Source organism: Sorex fumeus, unplaced genomic scaffold (genome assembly GCF_029834395.1).
Source record: "Sorex fumeus unplaced genomic scaffold, SorFum_2.1 ptg000033l, whole genome shotgun sequence".
Taxonomy (NCBI): domain Eukaryota; kingdom Metazoa; phylum Chordata; class Mammalia; order Eulipotyphla; family Soricidae; genus Sorex; species Sorex fumeus.
This window is the reverse complement of record NW_026606090.1, coordinates 33,727,842-33,742,676: the sequence shown is the minus strand read 5'-3', so window position 1 is coordinate 33,742,676 and position 14,835 is coordinate 33,727,842. Positions and strand designations below refer to the sequence as shown.

The window sequence follows — 14,835 nt, the reverse complement described above, 5'->3', positions numbered from 1 at the left end:
TCACCCGTCTTCCCGACCGAGTGCAGTTGGCACGCATGATTGTAGCTTTGGCGTCCGAATACGTTCGTCACAGGAATTCCGTTTACCATCTTAGCGACTTTCAATATTTTCCAGCAACTTGCAGTCGGTATTGCAGTGATTGGTAGATAGAACCTTGGGGCGGGGGTAGCAGTTCCTTAAGCTTTGCGTCTTCTTGATGGATTTCTTTGGTAGTCAAAGGCTCAACGACCAGTATGTCATGTTTAAGGTTTGTTTGTTCTCTTTCTGACGTTTTTTCTGATTTGGGACCACACCAGGCTGTGCTCGGGGCTTAGTCTAGGCTCTGCGCTCAGGGATCACGCCTGGCGGGGCCCAGGGAACCGGATGGGGTGCTGGGGATGAAACCCAGTCAGCCACGAGCAAGGCAGGCATGCTGCATGTCGTCCTGTCTCGTGGGCGGGCCTGGCTTGTCCTTGTTTGGGGGCTCTCCCGTCAGTGCTCAGTGCTCCCAGAGTGTGGCGAGGGCAGGCCTGGGTCTCCCGCATGCACGCTGATGCCCCCAGCCCTCTCCCGCGCCCTCCTTAGCAGAGCGTGGTCCCAGAATCCAGCGTGCAGTTCCCCTTCTCGCCGCCGCCTCTGACCTCCCACCTTGGGTGGGCGCGTCTGTTCCGGAGCCTTCTCTGCCCTGTGCTGTGGGCGCCGGCCGCGCTCTCGCTCCTGCTCCTGCTGCCGCCTCTCTCCGCTTCGCTCTGGCCCGGGCTGGGAGAGAGCGCCCCGGCCCTCGCAGCCGGCGTGGCAGTCAGAAAACTGCAGGTGACTTGTCATCCCACCGGGGTGATGGTCTTCCTCGCGGAAAGACCATTCGCGGTCTTCAGAGACGGGGTTCGGCTCTCTCGTGCCGTGAGATCGTCCTGCCAAGCTTCCCGAGAAGTCGCTGTGCCCTTGCAGCAGGCACGCCGATTTCTTGGGTTGTTTCTGGAGATTTCTCGCTCACCGTCCGTCCAGGAGCTTCCAGAGGCACCTTCTGTTCTGCTGGCTGTTGGCTTCACAGCTCCTCCTCCGGTTGCTCCCGTCACCTTCTCATTTCTTGTTTTCTTTTTCTTTTGGGTCGCTCTCACCCCTCCGTTTTGGCCTCCCAGGGGCCCCTCCCGGCACCGTCTTGGTGCCTTTCCATGTGCACCCCCCACGAAACTCAGACCTTCCCTCTCCGTGCCCAAGAATCCTTCGAAGGTGTTTTCTCTGTGGCAGCGCGTTACTTTGATGCCCAGTTCACCGAGAGCCGTGAGCTCCCTTTCAGCCTCGGTCCCTCCTCCCGACATCGGCTGGGTGGAACTCCTTTCCCTCCCCGCCAGAACCTGTTGGGCCCCGTTCCCTCTGCCCCGCCTCTCGAGTGGGTGCCGGCTTCCCCATCCCGCCACCTGCCCGGAGAGTCGCCCCGATCCCCCTGCCCACGGTGCGGTGTGGCGCCTCCCCTCTCCCCGACAGTTGACATTCTGCTGTGTCCTGAGCGTTGAGGCGGGGTCCCGCCTAGTCTCAGATAAAGCCCAGACGCGACGAGCAGTGCCGCTGTGCCGCTGCGGCCCGGGAGTGGGGTGTGCCGTGGGGACAGCAGCCGGCACCATGGGTGGGCCAGGGTCGTCCACGGCCAGGAGGGTTCTGGCCTTGCCTCCCGCGTGGGCCCCCGAGCACCGCTGGCTGAGATCCACAGCTCCTGCCCCCCTGCTTGTTTTTTAATGAAATCTGGTCACCGAAGAGTCTTCCCTGGAGCCGTCTCTGAGGCTGTCGGGGCTGAGGCAGGCCCTTGGCCACGGAACCACAGAGTCTGGCCTGGGAAATGGGAAAGTGTGGCCGAAACTCCCGCCTCCTTCACGGGAGCGGTGCGCGTTTCACGCATCAGAACGTTCTGAATAGTCTTCGGGGATGGAGCTCACGGGAGCCGTGTGTTCCCGTCTCAGCAGTGCCCGCTGGGCCCGACACGGCTGAGCAGGCGGGCAGGGGACGAGGGAACCCACAGCCCTGGGCACCTCCCGTGTGGCACGAAGCAAGACTTGGCGAGCCTCACACCCCTCGGGGCAGGACGGCAGGGGTTCCTGACCATGCCTCCCACTGCAGGGTCCAGCTCAGCTTCTTCCAGAACATTCTTTCAGAGAACTCTTCCTGCCATGTCCCCTGGACTGTGGCCCAGCCTGGGGAGTGTCGGTCAGCACATCCCTGTTTACTCTGCCCCTGAGAGGGCTCACGGGAGGAAGTGCTCTGGGCGCATCAGATTAGGGCCCCCTCTGTGCCCGCCAGGCCTTTGTTGCTGGCCAGAACTCGCTGTGACTTCCAGGAAAGCCCCAGGGCAGCCCGGGAGGGCGGCAGGCCGTGCTCCAGGGCACACGCTGAGGGGTCAGGCAGTGGCCAGCACACTGAGTCATTTGTGCTTCGCCTTGAACAATAGCCGCGGGCATTTCCCACGTGTGCTCTGCTCTTGGGAGTGGCCGGTTTCTCGTCTGTTTGGGAACCTCGTAACTAGGCGCTTTCTCTTCGCGATGGAGGCATTTTGCTCATGCCACAAAGCCACTGAGGATAATGTTCTATCAAGAATGCTGCTTCTACAACAAAAAGGGAGACTAACACCCAGGAGTGGCTGAGATTAGTACCAGGAATTTTGCTCCATGACTTGAAGGCCAGCCACACGTGCTAGGGGAAAAGGAAGCTCAGATAGAGAAGAGAGCACCAAATAAAGGGTGTTGGGAGGACCCTCCCAGGGTGGGAGAAGCATGCGGAAAGTAGACTATGGACCAGACATGATTGCCACTCAAAGCCTCTCTTGCAAACCACAGGACCCAAAAGGAGAGAGAGAGAACAAGGGGGAATACCCTGCCACAGAGGCAGGGTAGGACGGGGGGGATGGGGGGTGGGGGGGATGCTGGGACCCGTGGTGATGGATGACGGGCACTGGTGGAGGGATGGGCACTTGATCATTGTATAACTGAAACCCAAGCACAAAAGTTTATAAGTCTATAACTGTACCTCATGGTGTTTCACTAATAAAAAAAAAAATTAAAAAAAACAGCTAAAAAAAAAGAAAAAAAAAAGAATGTTGCTTCTAGTTGCCATTATCTCACATAGTTTGTACTTTAAGGGTTTTACAGATACTAGATAGCTGCTTCTGTAGCTGCACGGGCGACTCTTAGCAAACTCGGAGATCAGGGCTAGAGCCACAGCATCGCGCATGGCAGGTGGGGCGTTTGCCTTGCACGTGGCTGACCCAGGTCTGATCCCGGCATCCAGTACGGTTCCTTGAGCACCGCCAGGAGTAATTCCCACTGGATGTGACCCAAAAAGCAACAGCAAAACAAAACACACCCTCGGAGGTCAGAGTTCTCTGCTTTAAGATGCCTTTAAGCCGTGGCCCCGAGGCTGCCGACTCTCCCTCCAGCCTGCTTCTCCTCTAACTTAAGGCCCGGCTTGTTTTCACCCAAGACATATCTAGAATAAATCTACCTTGCGCAAACCCCTTAAAAAAAAGACGGAGGCTGGGACCCAGACTTCCTATGGCGCCTGGCGGGGGGAGTCCAAGCCCAGCTGGCCTCGCAGCTCGCCCTGTTCGGGGGTCTCGGGATGGGACGGCCTTGGGGCTGCCTTAGGCTTGGTGGTGAGTCCTTCGTGGCAGAGGGGGAAGCACCAGCGCCCCAGCGTCTGGCGCGGCTGGGTGTCCTGGTGGCTCCCTCCCCGCTGAACAGACTCGAGACCCCCAGCCTCTTGGTCCCGGGTCTCCTTTTCAGAAGGAGGGTCTCCTGGTGCCCCCAGCCGGGACTCTGCCTGCGGGCGCTGAGGCTTGGGGTGGGGGTGGGGTGCCGTCTGCGGCTCTGTTCCTGAGCGGCGCCCTGTCCTCTTGGCTCTGCTGGGTGCCGGCTCTCGCTCAGCGAGTCCAGGCGTGTCACTGCTGGAGCCGCAGTGCCGTGTCACTGTCAGCGCAGTCACGGCCACCGTGGCTCTTTCCTCATGAGACACTGGTCTTGCCAACAGATGCTCCTACGTTAGACCGATGCCTTGGAGCAGAGTCCTCGGGGCCGTGTGTGCAGACAGTCAGGTGCTGGGAGCAGAGTCCTCGGGGCCATGTGTGCAGACAGTCAGGTGCTGGGAGCAGAGTCCTCGGGGCCATGTGTGCAGACAGTCAGGTGCTGGGAGCAGAGTCCTTGGGGCCTTGTGTGCAGACAGTCAGGTGCTGGGAGCAGAGTCCTTGGGGCCTTGTGTGCAGACAGCGAGGTGCTGGGAGCAGAGTCCTTGGGGCCTTGTGTGCAGACAGTGAGGTGCTGGGAGCAGAGTCCTCGGGGCCTTGTGTGCAGATAGTGAGGTGCTGGGAGCAGAGTCCTCGGGGCCGTATGTGTGCAGACAGTGAGGTGCTGGGAGCAGAGTCTTCGGGGCCGTGTGTGTGCAGACAGTGAGGTGCTGGGAGCAGAGTCCTTGGGGCCATGTGTGCAGACAGTGAGGTGCTGGCCTGTCCCGACAATGAGGTGCTGGGAGCAGAGTCCTTGGGGCCATGTGTGCAGACAGTGAGGTGCTGGCCTGTCCCGACAATGAGGTGCTGGGAGCAGAGTCCTTGGGACTATGTGTGCAGACAGTGAGGTGCTGGCCTGTCCTGACAGTGAGGTGCTGGGAGCAGAGTCCTTGGGGCCATGTGTGCAGACAGTGAGGTGCTGGGAGCAGAGTCCTTGGGGCCATGTGTGCAGACAGTGAGGTGCTGGGAGCAGAGTCCTTGGGGCCGTGTGTGCAGACAGTGAGGTGCTGGCCTGTCCCCGACTCTCCTGGGGAAGCTCCAGGAGGGATCCCATGTGCTTGGTCGGAGTGAGCCAGCTGTGCACGCCCACTCCCCTGAGGGCCTCCCGCCCCCTGCTCTCTCCCCTGGCCTGAAGCCACCGTCCTGTGTGCTGTGTGGGGGGGAAGTCGGCCTCAGTGTGACCCCACGGGGCTTAGCCCGACCACCGTCAGGCAGTGCCGCTGACCGCCGCCACCGCTTCCTACTCAGCACGGGGAGCCCGGTCGTCACTGCTGGTTTGGCTGAGTTTTTATTTGGGGTGAGCCTGGCTCGCTTGGCCTCGGTGGCACTCGGGGGCAGCTTGTGGTGCTGGTGCCGGGGAGGAACCGTTGCCCCTGCATGGCGCCCACTGTCCGTGAGGCCGCGTGCTCCTGGTTTGCTTTTGGCCCACGCCAGAGGGCAGAGAGGCGCAGACGCCGACACAGGCTCGTGTGCAGCTCGGGATGGGTGGGCGTTGGGGCCCCTCCGCCTTCAGCTCTCGGCCCCTGCGGCTCTCCGTAGGGACTCACCTCTCACAGGTGTCTTGAAGCCTGAGCATTGACTTCCTGGATTTAAGAAAGTGCCACTTGTAAGATCCCTGCCTCAGAAAGAATGAGTCCTCTGGGACACTCTGGGCCCTGCTGCCGTGGGCTCCTGCCCTCGGGCACAGATGACTCCTTCTTCTTTTTCTTTCTCCTGGTGCTGGGAGGCCACACCCAGCGGTGCTCAGGACTGACTCCTGACTCTGTGCTCAGGGGTCCCTCCTGGCAGTGCCACATGCAAGGCCAGCGCCCTCCTGCTGGACGGTTGCTCTTGCCCCCTGACAGGGAGGCTCAGAGACGTGTCTTGGGGCGTGCTTGTCACTGTGCAGACACCATGGGGTTTGTCACTGACCCAGACTTCTAGATGACCTGGGACTGTGTTCTCTAAAGTTTGCTGTGGATCGACCCTGTGGGCAGCCAGTGTAGACTAGATAGTTTAAACCAGAGTTTCTCACTGAACAGCCACGTGAAAAAAAATGATGAAATTGGAACCACATCTCACACCATTTCCAAAAGCGAACCCAACGTGGATGAAAGACCTCGAGATTAGACCAGAATCCATAAGCTACATTGAAGAGAAGAGGCAGAACACTCCAGGAGACGACTCTCAGGCTGTCTTCAGTTTGACTTCAGAGGCAAGACAAGAAGGAGAATAAACAGATGGGACTGCATCAGGTTAAAAAGCTCTTGGATGGCAAAAATGAAACTTAAGAGGCAGCCTGTTGCACGGAAGAAAATATTTTCACCAGATAATGATGTATAAGGCAGCCATAGTGCTCCTCGACAGAAAATCAGACACCTCATCCAACAATGAGAGATGACTGAACCCCACTTCTTCTGAGAAGGCCTCCAGGTGCCAGCAGGCGTGTGCAGAAGTGCACGTCGTCAGTGGCGCCGATCACAAGCCTGGCGTCTGCTGATTGGCAGGAGTGTGGTGAGAAGGGGACCCCTATTCACGCTGATGGGGATGCCTTCTGGCTCAGCCTCTGTGGAAAGCAGTACGGAGGTGTCTCAGAGGAAAGCAGAGGAGAACGCCCATAAAAGCCAGCCATTCCTCTTTTTGTATCTACCCTTAACACACACACACACACACACACACACACACACTCATTTGAAATGATAAATGCACATCTCTGTTTATTGCAGCATCTCCGTTTTTTTTTTTTTTTTGCTTTTTTTGGGTCACACCCGGTGATGCTCAGGGGTTACTCCTGGCTCATGCACTCAGGAATTACTCCTGGCGGTGCTCGGGGGACCATATGGGATGCTGGGAATCGAACCTGTATCGGCCATCTTGGCTGCGTGCAAGGCAAACGCCCTACCCGCTGTGCTATCGCTCCAGCCCCGCATCTCCGTTTTTTATTGTACAATGGCCAAGACATGGAAACCGCCCAAACACCCAACAACAGATGAATAAATCAAGATATTTATGGGATATGGGGTTGGAGCGATAGTACGGTGGGGCGGGCATTTGCCTTGCACTCTGTCGACCCAGGTGCCACCCCCAGCATCCCGTATGTCTCCTCGAACGCCACCAGGAGGAATTCCCAAGCGCAGAGCCAGGAGTAACCGCTGAGCATCACGGGGTGTGGCCCCCGAACAAGAACAAACCAAAAAAGAAGTTGTGATGTAGAGACACAGGGAATACTACGCAGCCAGGAGAAATGAGGAAAGCATGCCGGTTGCTGCACTGTGGACAACTCTGGACGGAGTCACGTTGAGTGAGATCAGTCGGAGGGAGAAGGGGAGGACCGATGATCTCCGTCGTCTGTGGACAACGGAGAAGAGACCAGGCAGCACCTAGCCTTTGCGCTTGGAATGCAGATCCGCCGACGAGATACCACTTACCACATGGCTCCCAGTTGAGAAACATTCAGGTAGCAGAAGCCCACTTGGGGGCTGGAGAGGGAGCTCGGGAGTTTGCCTCGTGCGCGGCTGGCACCACATACGGGCTTCTGGGCACTGCCAGGAACCATCCCTGAGTTCAGAGCCTGGGTCTGCGCACCAGCAGGGCTGGCTCCAATCAGCCCTTCCTCCAGAGAACCAACAGAAGTCCTGGACAGGGCTTGTTTCTCCTGAGGCCCCTCGTGAGGGGCAGTCTCCCCCATGCAGTGTGTCCAGCGGTCTCAGAGGGCACCTCAGTGGGCTGGGCCCCCGCCGGAGGTTTTATTCCACCAGTCACCTCCCCTGAAGTCCTGCCTCCCAGTGTGGCTGGTCTGGGATTGGCAGTCATCAGACGGGTTTGGGTGGATGCAAACCAGGCCCCCTCTGTCTCGGTGCTGGGAGACACCGCATTGCTCTTTCTGCAGTGCTCAGAGATTACCTGGAGACCAGTTCCCACCCATTTTCCTCTCTGTGCTTCCTCTCCTGTCAAGCTGCAGTGTTGGGCCATCAGCCTCTGCAGTGCTGCTCCAGCCCTCTGGTTCTGCACCCGAGTTGAACAAATGTCTTATCCCCAAGTGCCCTTGCAGTGTGGCTCTGCTTCCTGCTCTGTTTCTGTTTTCCAAGAGAGCTACTTTCTCTTGGGTGGCTCAGGAGCCCCAAGCAGGCCCACTTAGAGTTTTGGTGTAGCGTGCTGTTTGGCGAGTGACTTTCCTTTCTCAGCCCTTGGAGATCACAGACGTGCCGTGGGCTTGCGCTGGTTTACGTGTTTGTGAAACCGTTTGCAAGGCTTTCCCGCAGAGGAAATGATAGTTTGGAAAATCCCCCTGCCACTTGGCAGCTTCTGTAGGAAACAGTCAGTGGAAAGTTTCATGCGGTTGATTGTCTGCAGGGAGTGGCCGCGGACGGGCTCCTCTCGGGGCTGGCGGCCGGGATGCGGCGAGTGCTGGGCCGGCCTGGTTTGTACGTGTGTCTGCTCCTTTCGCAGCGTGAGCTCCGTCTGAATTCCCTTTCCCTGTTACAGCATCTCCCCAGGAGGAGAGTGCCCTTTTGAAGACCGAAAGTCTGTACTTGGTGATTTGCTCTCAGACCTGAACCCCACACAATGGGGTTGCTTCTGAACTCGTCCCAGTGTCTTGGGTCCCCGCCGGGATGACAGCAGGAAAGAGGCTCAGGCTCCGTGCGTGGCCTGGAGCTTGACAGCAGTGCAGCAGGCAGCCTGGGGGGTCACCCGAAAACGGGCAGAGGCCATCGCGGGTACCGGGCTCTCGCCGTGTGAAGGAGCCCTTGCAGGCTGGCACGGGGAGGGGTGGAGGAGGGCTCTGCAGGTGCCGTGGCAGTGCGGGACCACACAGTTCCGCTCGCCTGCCATGCCCTGCGCATCTGCCTGGGCGCTGGCTCCTTCCTCTCCCAGCCCCGGTGCCAGGAGCATCGGAGCGTGTAGGCAAGCCTTCTCCCATGGCCCCCACGCGTTGTATTTTTGATCTTTATAGAGGAGTTCACAGTATTCGATTACATTTCATACTGGAACACTAGGCCCACCCCCATTACACCTTCCCACCACCATGGTTCCATCCCAGATCCCGAACCCTGCCCCCCGAACAGAATAGAAATCATTTATTTTGTTGGGAAAAATCCATTAAAAATGAGACAGAAAAGGCTCCGTGCTCTCTTCCGAGAGATTCTTACCGAACGTCTGGATCCTGGTCGTGGATGAGATTACATGGGGCCAGCAGTAGCACTTTCCTCTCTCACTCTTCCCCCTAGATTAGAAATTACGAAAAACATAGAGCAAAAGTTTGAAGGCCAATAGAGATGACCCTTTTGTATTTATTTCTTGCTTAAAAACAAAACCTAGACAGTTCTCTCTCTCTCTCTCTCTCTCTCTCTCTCTCTCTCTCTCTCTCTCTCTCTCTCACTCTCTCTCTCCCCCAGCCTCCCACAAGAACCCCAGGATTCTTTCCTGAATGATTGTTGGTGGGTGGGTTATCTGTCCACAGCCAAGACACCACTGCTTAACCTCCAGGCCTGGGGCTCTGTCTTATTCCTGCCGAGCGGCCTCTGAGTGCCCAGAATAGGCCGGGACGTGTCAGCCAGAGGCAGTGGAGCAGATGAGCCTCCGGTCACATTGGCCCTGGACATCAGGGGCCCCAGCAGGGTCGGTGCTAGGTCGTGCTGGGGGCAGGCAGGTGTCACTGGGAGATGGCTCGGGAGAACCCTAGTCACTTGGGTTGGTGGGTCTCAGAACCGTCTTTGCTTCTCCCGAGATCGTGAGAGCAGAGCCTGAAGGGCCCGTGTTTCACGGCCGGAGGCCTCCTCAAGGTGGGAAACATTAGGGAACCAGGACCGCCCACCCAGAACTTCCCCTGAGCCACCAGTGGGCCAGGGACCCTGAAGGAGCAGGACGTGATTGGGAGGTTCATCGGCTCCCCTGCCTCTGGGGGCCGGTCATTGTGTGAAAGCGGCTCCCAGCCCTTTGCCCATCCCTAGGGTGCTTGCGGGATAGGGGGGCTTTGGGGATAACCGGGTTTATTGTAGCTCTCCAGGTCACCCTCACAGACCCTGTGCTGGGTGCTTCTTTCTGTTGGCTTGTTTACGGTTTTCCAACGGGTGGGTGTGTCCGTGATGTGAAGCTTTAAACAAATGGCTATGAACCAGTTCGGGGACTGGAGAGAAGCAGGCTCTGCAGTTACGTGGTGGGGGCGGCAGCCGAGGTCTGAGCCGTGTGGGGGAGCAGAGCAGAGCAGCAGGGCGAGCGGGGGCCTCTGCCCGTGGCGGGGGCCGCACCCTCACCTCGGAGCCAGAGCTGCGAGACGAGTGTCGGTTCCTGCAGACACCAGCGCGTGCAAGGCCCGGAGCCGCCCGACAGAGACACCGGTCAGCGCCTGTGCTGAGAGAGCCGGGGTTCAGCCGGCCCGGCCCAGCCATCAGGCCTTCCACTCGGTGGCTCTCACCGCCCTTAGGGGTGTCTGCGTACTTCGCACTGGGCCTCTCGGAGCCTCGGTCCGCACACAGATGCTCGTCGGACTCCGAGCCCCGAGGCGTGGGTCCGAGCTGCAGGTGCTGGCCCTTCCATAGGACGTGAGGCAGCGCCCTCCCCGCGTTCCTCTGCAGGCGGGAAACTGCACTCAGCGCCCGGGAAGCCCCCAAGTGGCGCTTCCATCCCCGCGTGCATGCTGTGAGCTAGGCCTGATGTGGGGCCTCTGGCAGGGCCAGGCAGTTGCCTCCCGCTCTGATGCCAGGACCGCTCCTTCCCCTCCGGAAACCCGCTGCTCGGAGCCGGACCTGCTCTTCCTCCATGTCAGACATCCTGGATCCACACGTGTTCTGTCTTTTTTTTTTTTTTTCTTTGTGGTTTCGATGCTCAGAGGTTCCTCCTGGCTTTGCACTCAGGAATGACTCCTGGTGGTGCTCGGGGGACCAGATGGGATGCCGGGAATCGAATCTGGGTCAGCTGCATGCCAGGCAAACGCCCCCCCCCGGGCCCCCCGCTGTGCTGTCTCTCCAGCCCCACACACAGCCCAGTCTTGTCCTGGGCCTGCTAGCTTCAAGCCTCAGACTTTATCGAGGATCTGTGTGTATGTGGATATTTTAGGGGTGCCGGAAGGCCCCTGTGAAGTGCCCACTGGGTGAGGGAGAGGACAGGAGGCCCCTTGAGAGGAAACTGCGGCTAAGATCATTCAGATTTGGCAACCGGTGTTGCTAACACTTCAGTAATAATGGTTCTATTTTAGTTGGCTTCCAAAGAAATTGCGTTACTATGTACCATTTAGTGTGTTTTGGTTTTAGCACAGCTACATTATTTCTGGGTGTGTGTGTCCTGGGACCTCCCACAGCACAGTGCCACCTCTGTGCTTTCTCGCCAGCCAACATTGTGTCTTAAGGGACAGTCTTCCTACGACAGGAAGTTTCAGATCTGCACGGCGACTGGACATTTCCTAAGCCGCCGTGGTCACCAGAGGCAGTGCCCTGGGCCTCGGGCAGAGCTCCTGCGGGGGCTTTGCCCTGACCCGTGGTCTGGGCCGAAGGAGAGGCGCCGCCCTCTGCCCCTGCCCCCTGCGTGGCGGTGGGAGCCTCTGGCCCACACAGCGAGCAGCCCCATGCCTCGTGCAGGCGGCCTCAGGTCTCCGGGTCGGCAGAGCCCTTCCCGCTCCGGCAGCCCCTTATTTCCGTCCCTGTGTGTGCGTTGTCCAACCCAGGTGCCACGTTAGAGGAAATAAACCAGCACTGGGACTGGCTGGAGCAGAACCTCGTGCACACCTTGTCTGTCTTTGACAATAAAGACGACATCGCCAGCTTCGTCAAGGGGAAGGTGAAGGTAGGTCCTGGCTTGAGTGTTTCTTTGTGGTTTCCTCTTTGGGTTTTTTTTTTTTTTTTGAGGGCTGGTTTGGGGTCATGCCCGGTAGTGCTCAGGGATCACTCCTGGGGGGGCGGGGGCGTGGGGTCTGTATGTGGTCGAGGGGAGTGACCCAGGTTGGCCGTGTGCATGACCCCTGCACTCGCTCTCAGGCCCCCTCCTGTCTCTACGGCTTCCTGAACCCTGCGTCATGTTCTCATATCACGTACACGTGCACACAGGCACGCACACACACACGCACATACACACACGCACACACAATCACATGCACACACACATACATACGCACGCACATACACATACACTCAGGCGCACACGCAAACATGTGCGCGCGCACACACACACACACACACACGTGCGCGCGCACGCACCCCCCCTTTCCTTGGTCCTAGCAGACCATGGTCTGGCGGTGGGCTGGTTCTGGGCTGCATGGAGGCGCTGTGTCCCCTGGGCCCCAGGCCTGTCTCGTAGTCTGGACTGAGTCCGGTGAGCGGGACGGCCCCAGAGTGCCCAGGAGTAGCTCTGAGTATCCCCTGGTGTCCATCCCCTCCCCACAAGCCCCCCTATCAAACCGAACAAGTAAAGAGCAAAAGTGGTGGGTGCATCTCACCGAGAACGAAGGTTCTCAGCAGCGGTGGCCCTCTGCTGGCCGAGCCGGCCTTGTGCCAGGTCACGCGAGCTGTGAGACAGGGCTGTCCAGTAGTCACTCCTGCCAGTCACTCGCGTCCCAGCACTGTCCCGGTGCCGTCTCCCATGCCTGGGCTCGGATCCCGTGCCCGTATCCTGCCTCATGTGTTTTCCTAAGTCGCATCGTTTTAGATTCTCCGAGGGACGCGGGAAGTTCCTTCTCCCCCTGCCGGCCTGCCTGGTGCTCGGTGAGCCTGGGAAGACCTGGCAAGGTGGGAGCGATCTCTGCTCTGCCCCTGGCCCTGGCAGGTGTTAGCTGAGCCCCCAGGTTGAACTTCGCCAGGAAAAACTCATGTTTGTAGTTGTTCTTGTTGCCGTTTCTCTGAAAGAGAAACTAACGCTGTCTGCCCTTAGTTTACCTTCAAGGCTGACTTGGAGGCAGGGGAGCTAGCACAGGGGCCGCTTGCGTGCGGCAGACCTTGTTCAGTCCATGCCAGGGGAAGCCCTGAGCACCACCAGGCATGATCTTGGACCAAAATAATGATGAAAAATACTAGTGATATTAAACTTGACTCTGACTCAGTTCCGGTAGTCCTTCGACTCTTTCCAGGCCGTTTACCAGTGGCCGAGTCCCCGTCCTGCGGGGAAGGGTAGGAAGGCCTTGGGCAGGGGCGTCTGTGGGGGGCGCGGAGCTCACTCACGGGTGCCGTTCCTGCACCTGCTAGCGCGAGCCCCCCACAGCCCAGGGCTGGCCCCGAGGACCAGCGGACCACAAGGCAGAGCAGCAGTGAAACAGGAGTTTGAGAGCGAGGCTAGAACCCAGCCTGCATCACACGGGTGATGGGCAAGAGGCTGCAGCCCGTGGGCATGGCGCAGGGTGGCACAGACTTCCTCTCCTTCCCGTCCCCCCCACCCCCTGTGGCCTCCTCACCCGGGTCCCACTGTCCATGTGCCTGACGCTGTCCTGTCCCCTCCCCGCCCCGGCCTCCTCACGTGGGGCACCCGGTGCTGTCCTGACCCCAGCCTCCTCACGCTGGGCGCCCGCTGTCTGTGTGCCCGGCGCTGTCCTGTCCCCGGCCCCGCTCACACGGGGCGCTGTCCGCAGGCTCTGCTCATGGAGGAGGCCCGCAGCAGGCTGGCGGAGCAGGAGGAGGAGCCCGAGAAGTTCCGGGAGGCCCTGGTGAAGTTCGAGGCCCGGTTCGGCTTCCCGGACGCGGAGCGGCTGGTCACCTACTACTCGTGCTGCTGCTGGAAGGGCCGCGTGCCCCGCCAGGGCTGGCTCTACCTCAGCGCCCACCACCTGTGCTTCTACTCCTGCTTCCTGGGCAAGGAGCGTAAGTGGCCCGGGCGCCTGTCGCGGGGTGGCAGGGCGCGTTTTCACGGCACGAGTGGCCTCTCCTGGCACCTGTTGCCGTGGACGGCCGCTTGGTGAGAAGTGGCTTGGCCTGAGAAGCGGCCGTCTGGGGCCATGCGCTCCGTGCCGCTGCTGGGGCCTCTTGACTCTCGCTTGGCTGCTCTGAAGCAGGGTGCGGTCCCAGACGGGCGCTTTGGGGGAGCCAGGTGCTGCTTCCCAGGCCCCTCCCCTCCGCACCTCCTCCGGGGTCCCGCGGCAGCCTCCCTTGCTCGCCCCGCCGGCCCGAGAACGGCAGGCCCAGGAGACCACGTCCATGGGACCCCCTTTCCTGGCGAGCTCTGTGCCGGGGCCCCGTGGCGCGGCGATGGAGCTGCGTGACCCGTCGAACCCGGCTGGAGCGCCTAGAGCAGGAACGGCAACTCCTGTTCCCAGGAGACGCCTCCCAGAACGGCCGTCCACAGGCCCCGAGGTGGCACAGTCACGGCTCGCCGTAGGGTCTGTCTTTCTCCCCTCATACACCTCCCACCCCCAGTGGCCAGCAGGAGCCTCTCCCGGGTAAGGCGCCCTGGGCGTCCCGGGTCCCGGTGCACCTGGCCTCCGCCGGCCTCTGTCTGGGCGAGTCCCGCCTTCCGCACAGGAGTGGCCGGCTCCTTTCTCCTCTTTTCCGTTCCTGATTCTGCCGGGAAATGCCGCTCGGGACTGGGAGGTGGCCTGGTGACAGAGCACACGGCGTGTGTGTGTGTGTGTGTGTGTGTGTGTGTGTGTGTGTGTGTGTGTGTGTGTGAGTGCCCAAGACCTTGGTTACGGACCAGGGCTGGCAAATACCCCTCTGTGCTTCTAACTTTACTTGGGCTGTCCCCTTTAGGAACCGTCCCTGGTCCCCCTGACAGTCCATACATTTCTGTGTCTCTGTTTTGAGGCCCATCGAGTCAGAAGTTGCTTCTAGGCTTATGCGTCTGCGTTCACTATTTGCACAAGCTCGTCGCAAAATAGAAGCCTTATGAGTGAATTTGATGGTTTCAATAAAGTGTGTGTGTGTGTGTGTGAGAGAGAGAGAGAGAGAGGGAGAGAGAGAGAGAAAGAAAGAAAGAGAGAGAGAGAAAGGGGGGGGACTAACGCAAGCAGTCGGAAGTATCTGGGGACACCACACTCAAGCCTCCTGTTGAAATCTGACCTAAAATGATCAGGACACGGAGACATGATTGCAAAACAAACAGAAGCGAAGCCACTCAGTTATTCCCTCCACTATTTGCAGGAGAAAACATGCTATTTTCTGACATTTAATAGTTACTCTCACTAAACCTAAGGTTTC

General features: G+C 59.3%; 1 protein-coding gene across 1 annotated transcript in view; it reads left to right on the top strand.

The window, feature by feature from the left end:
* Window positions 1-14,835, top strand: part of TBC1D8 (TBC1 domain family member 8) — an 82,614-nt gene that overhangs the window by 32,952 nt on the left and 34,827 nt on the right. Inside the window, exons 3-4 of the mRNA XM_056116853.1 lie at window positions 11,385-11,503; window positions 13,275-13,503. Coding sequence (XP_055972828.1) covers window positions 11,385-11,503; window positions 13,275-13,503 — 348 coding nt within the window. The remainder of the gene's footprint in view (window positions 1-11,384; window positions 11,504-13,274; window positions 13,504-14,835) is intronic.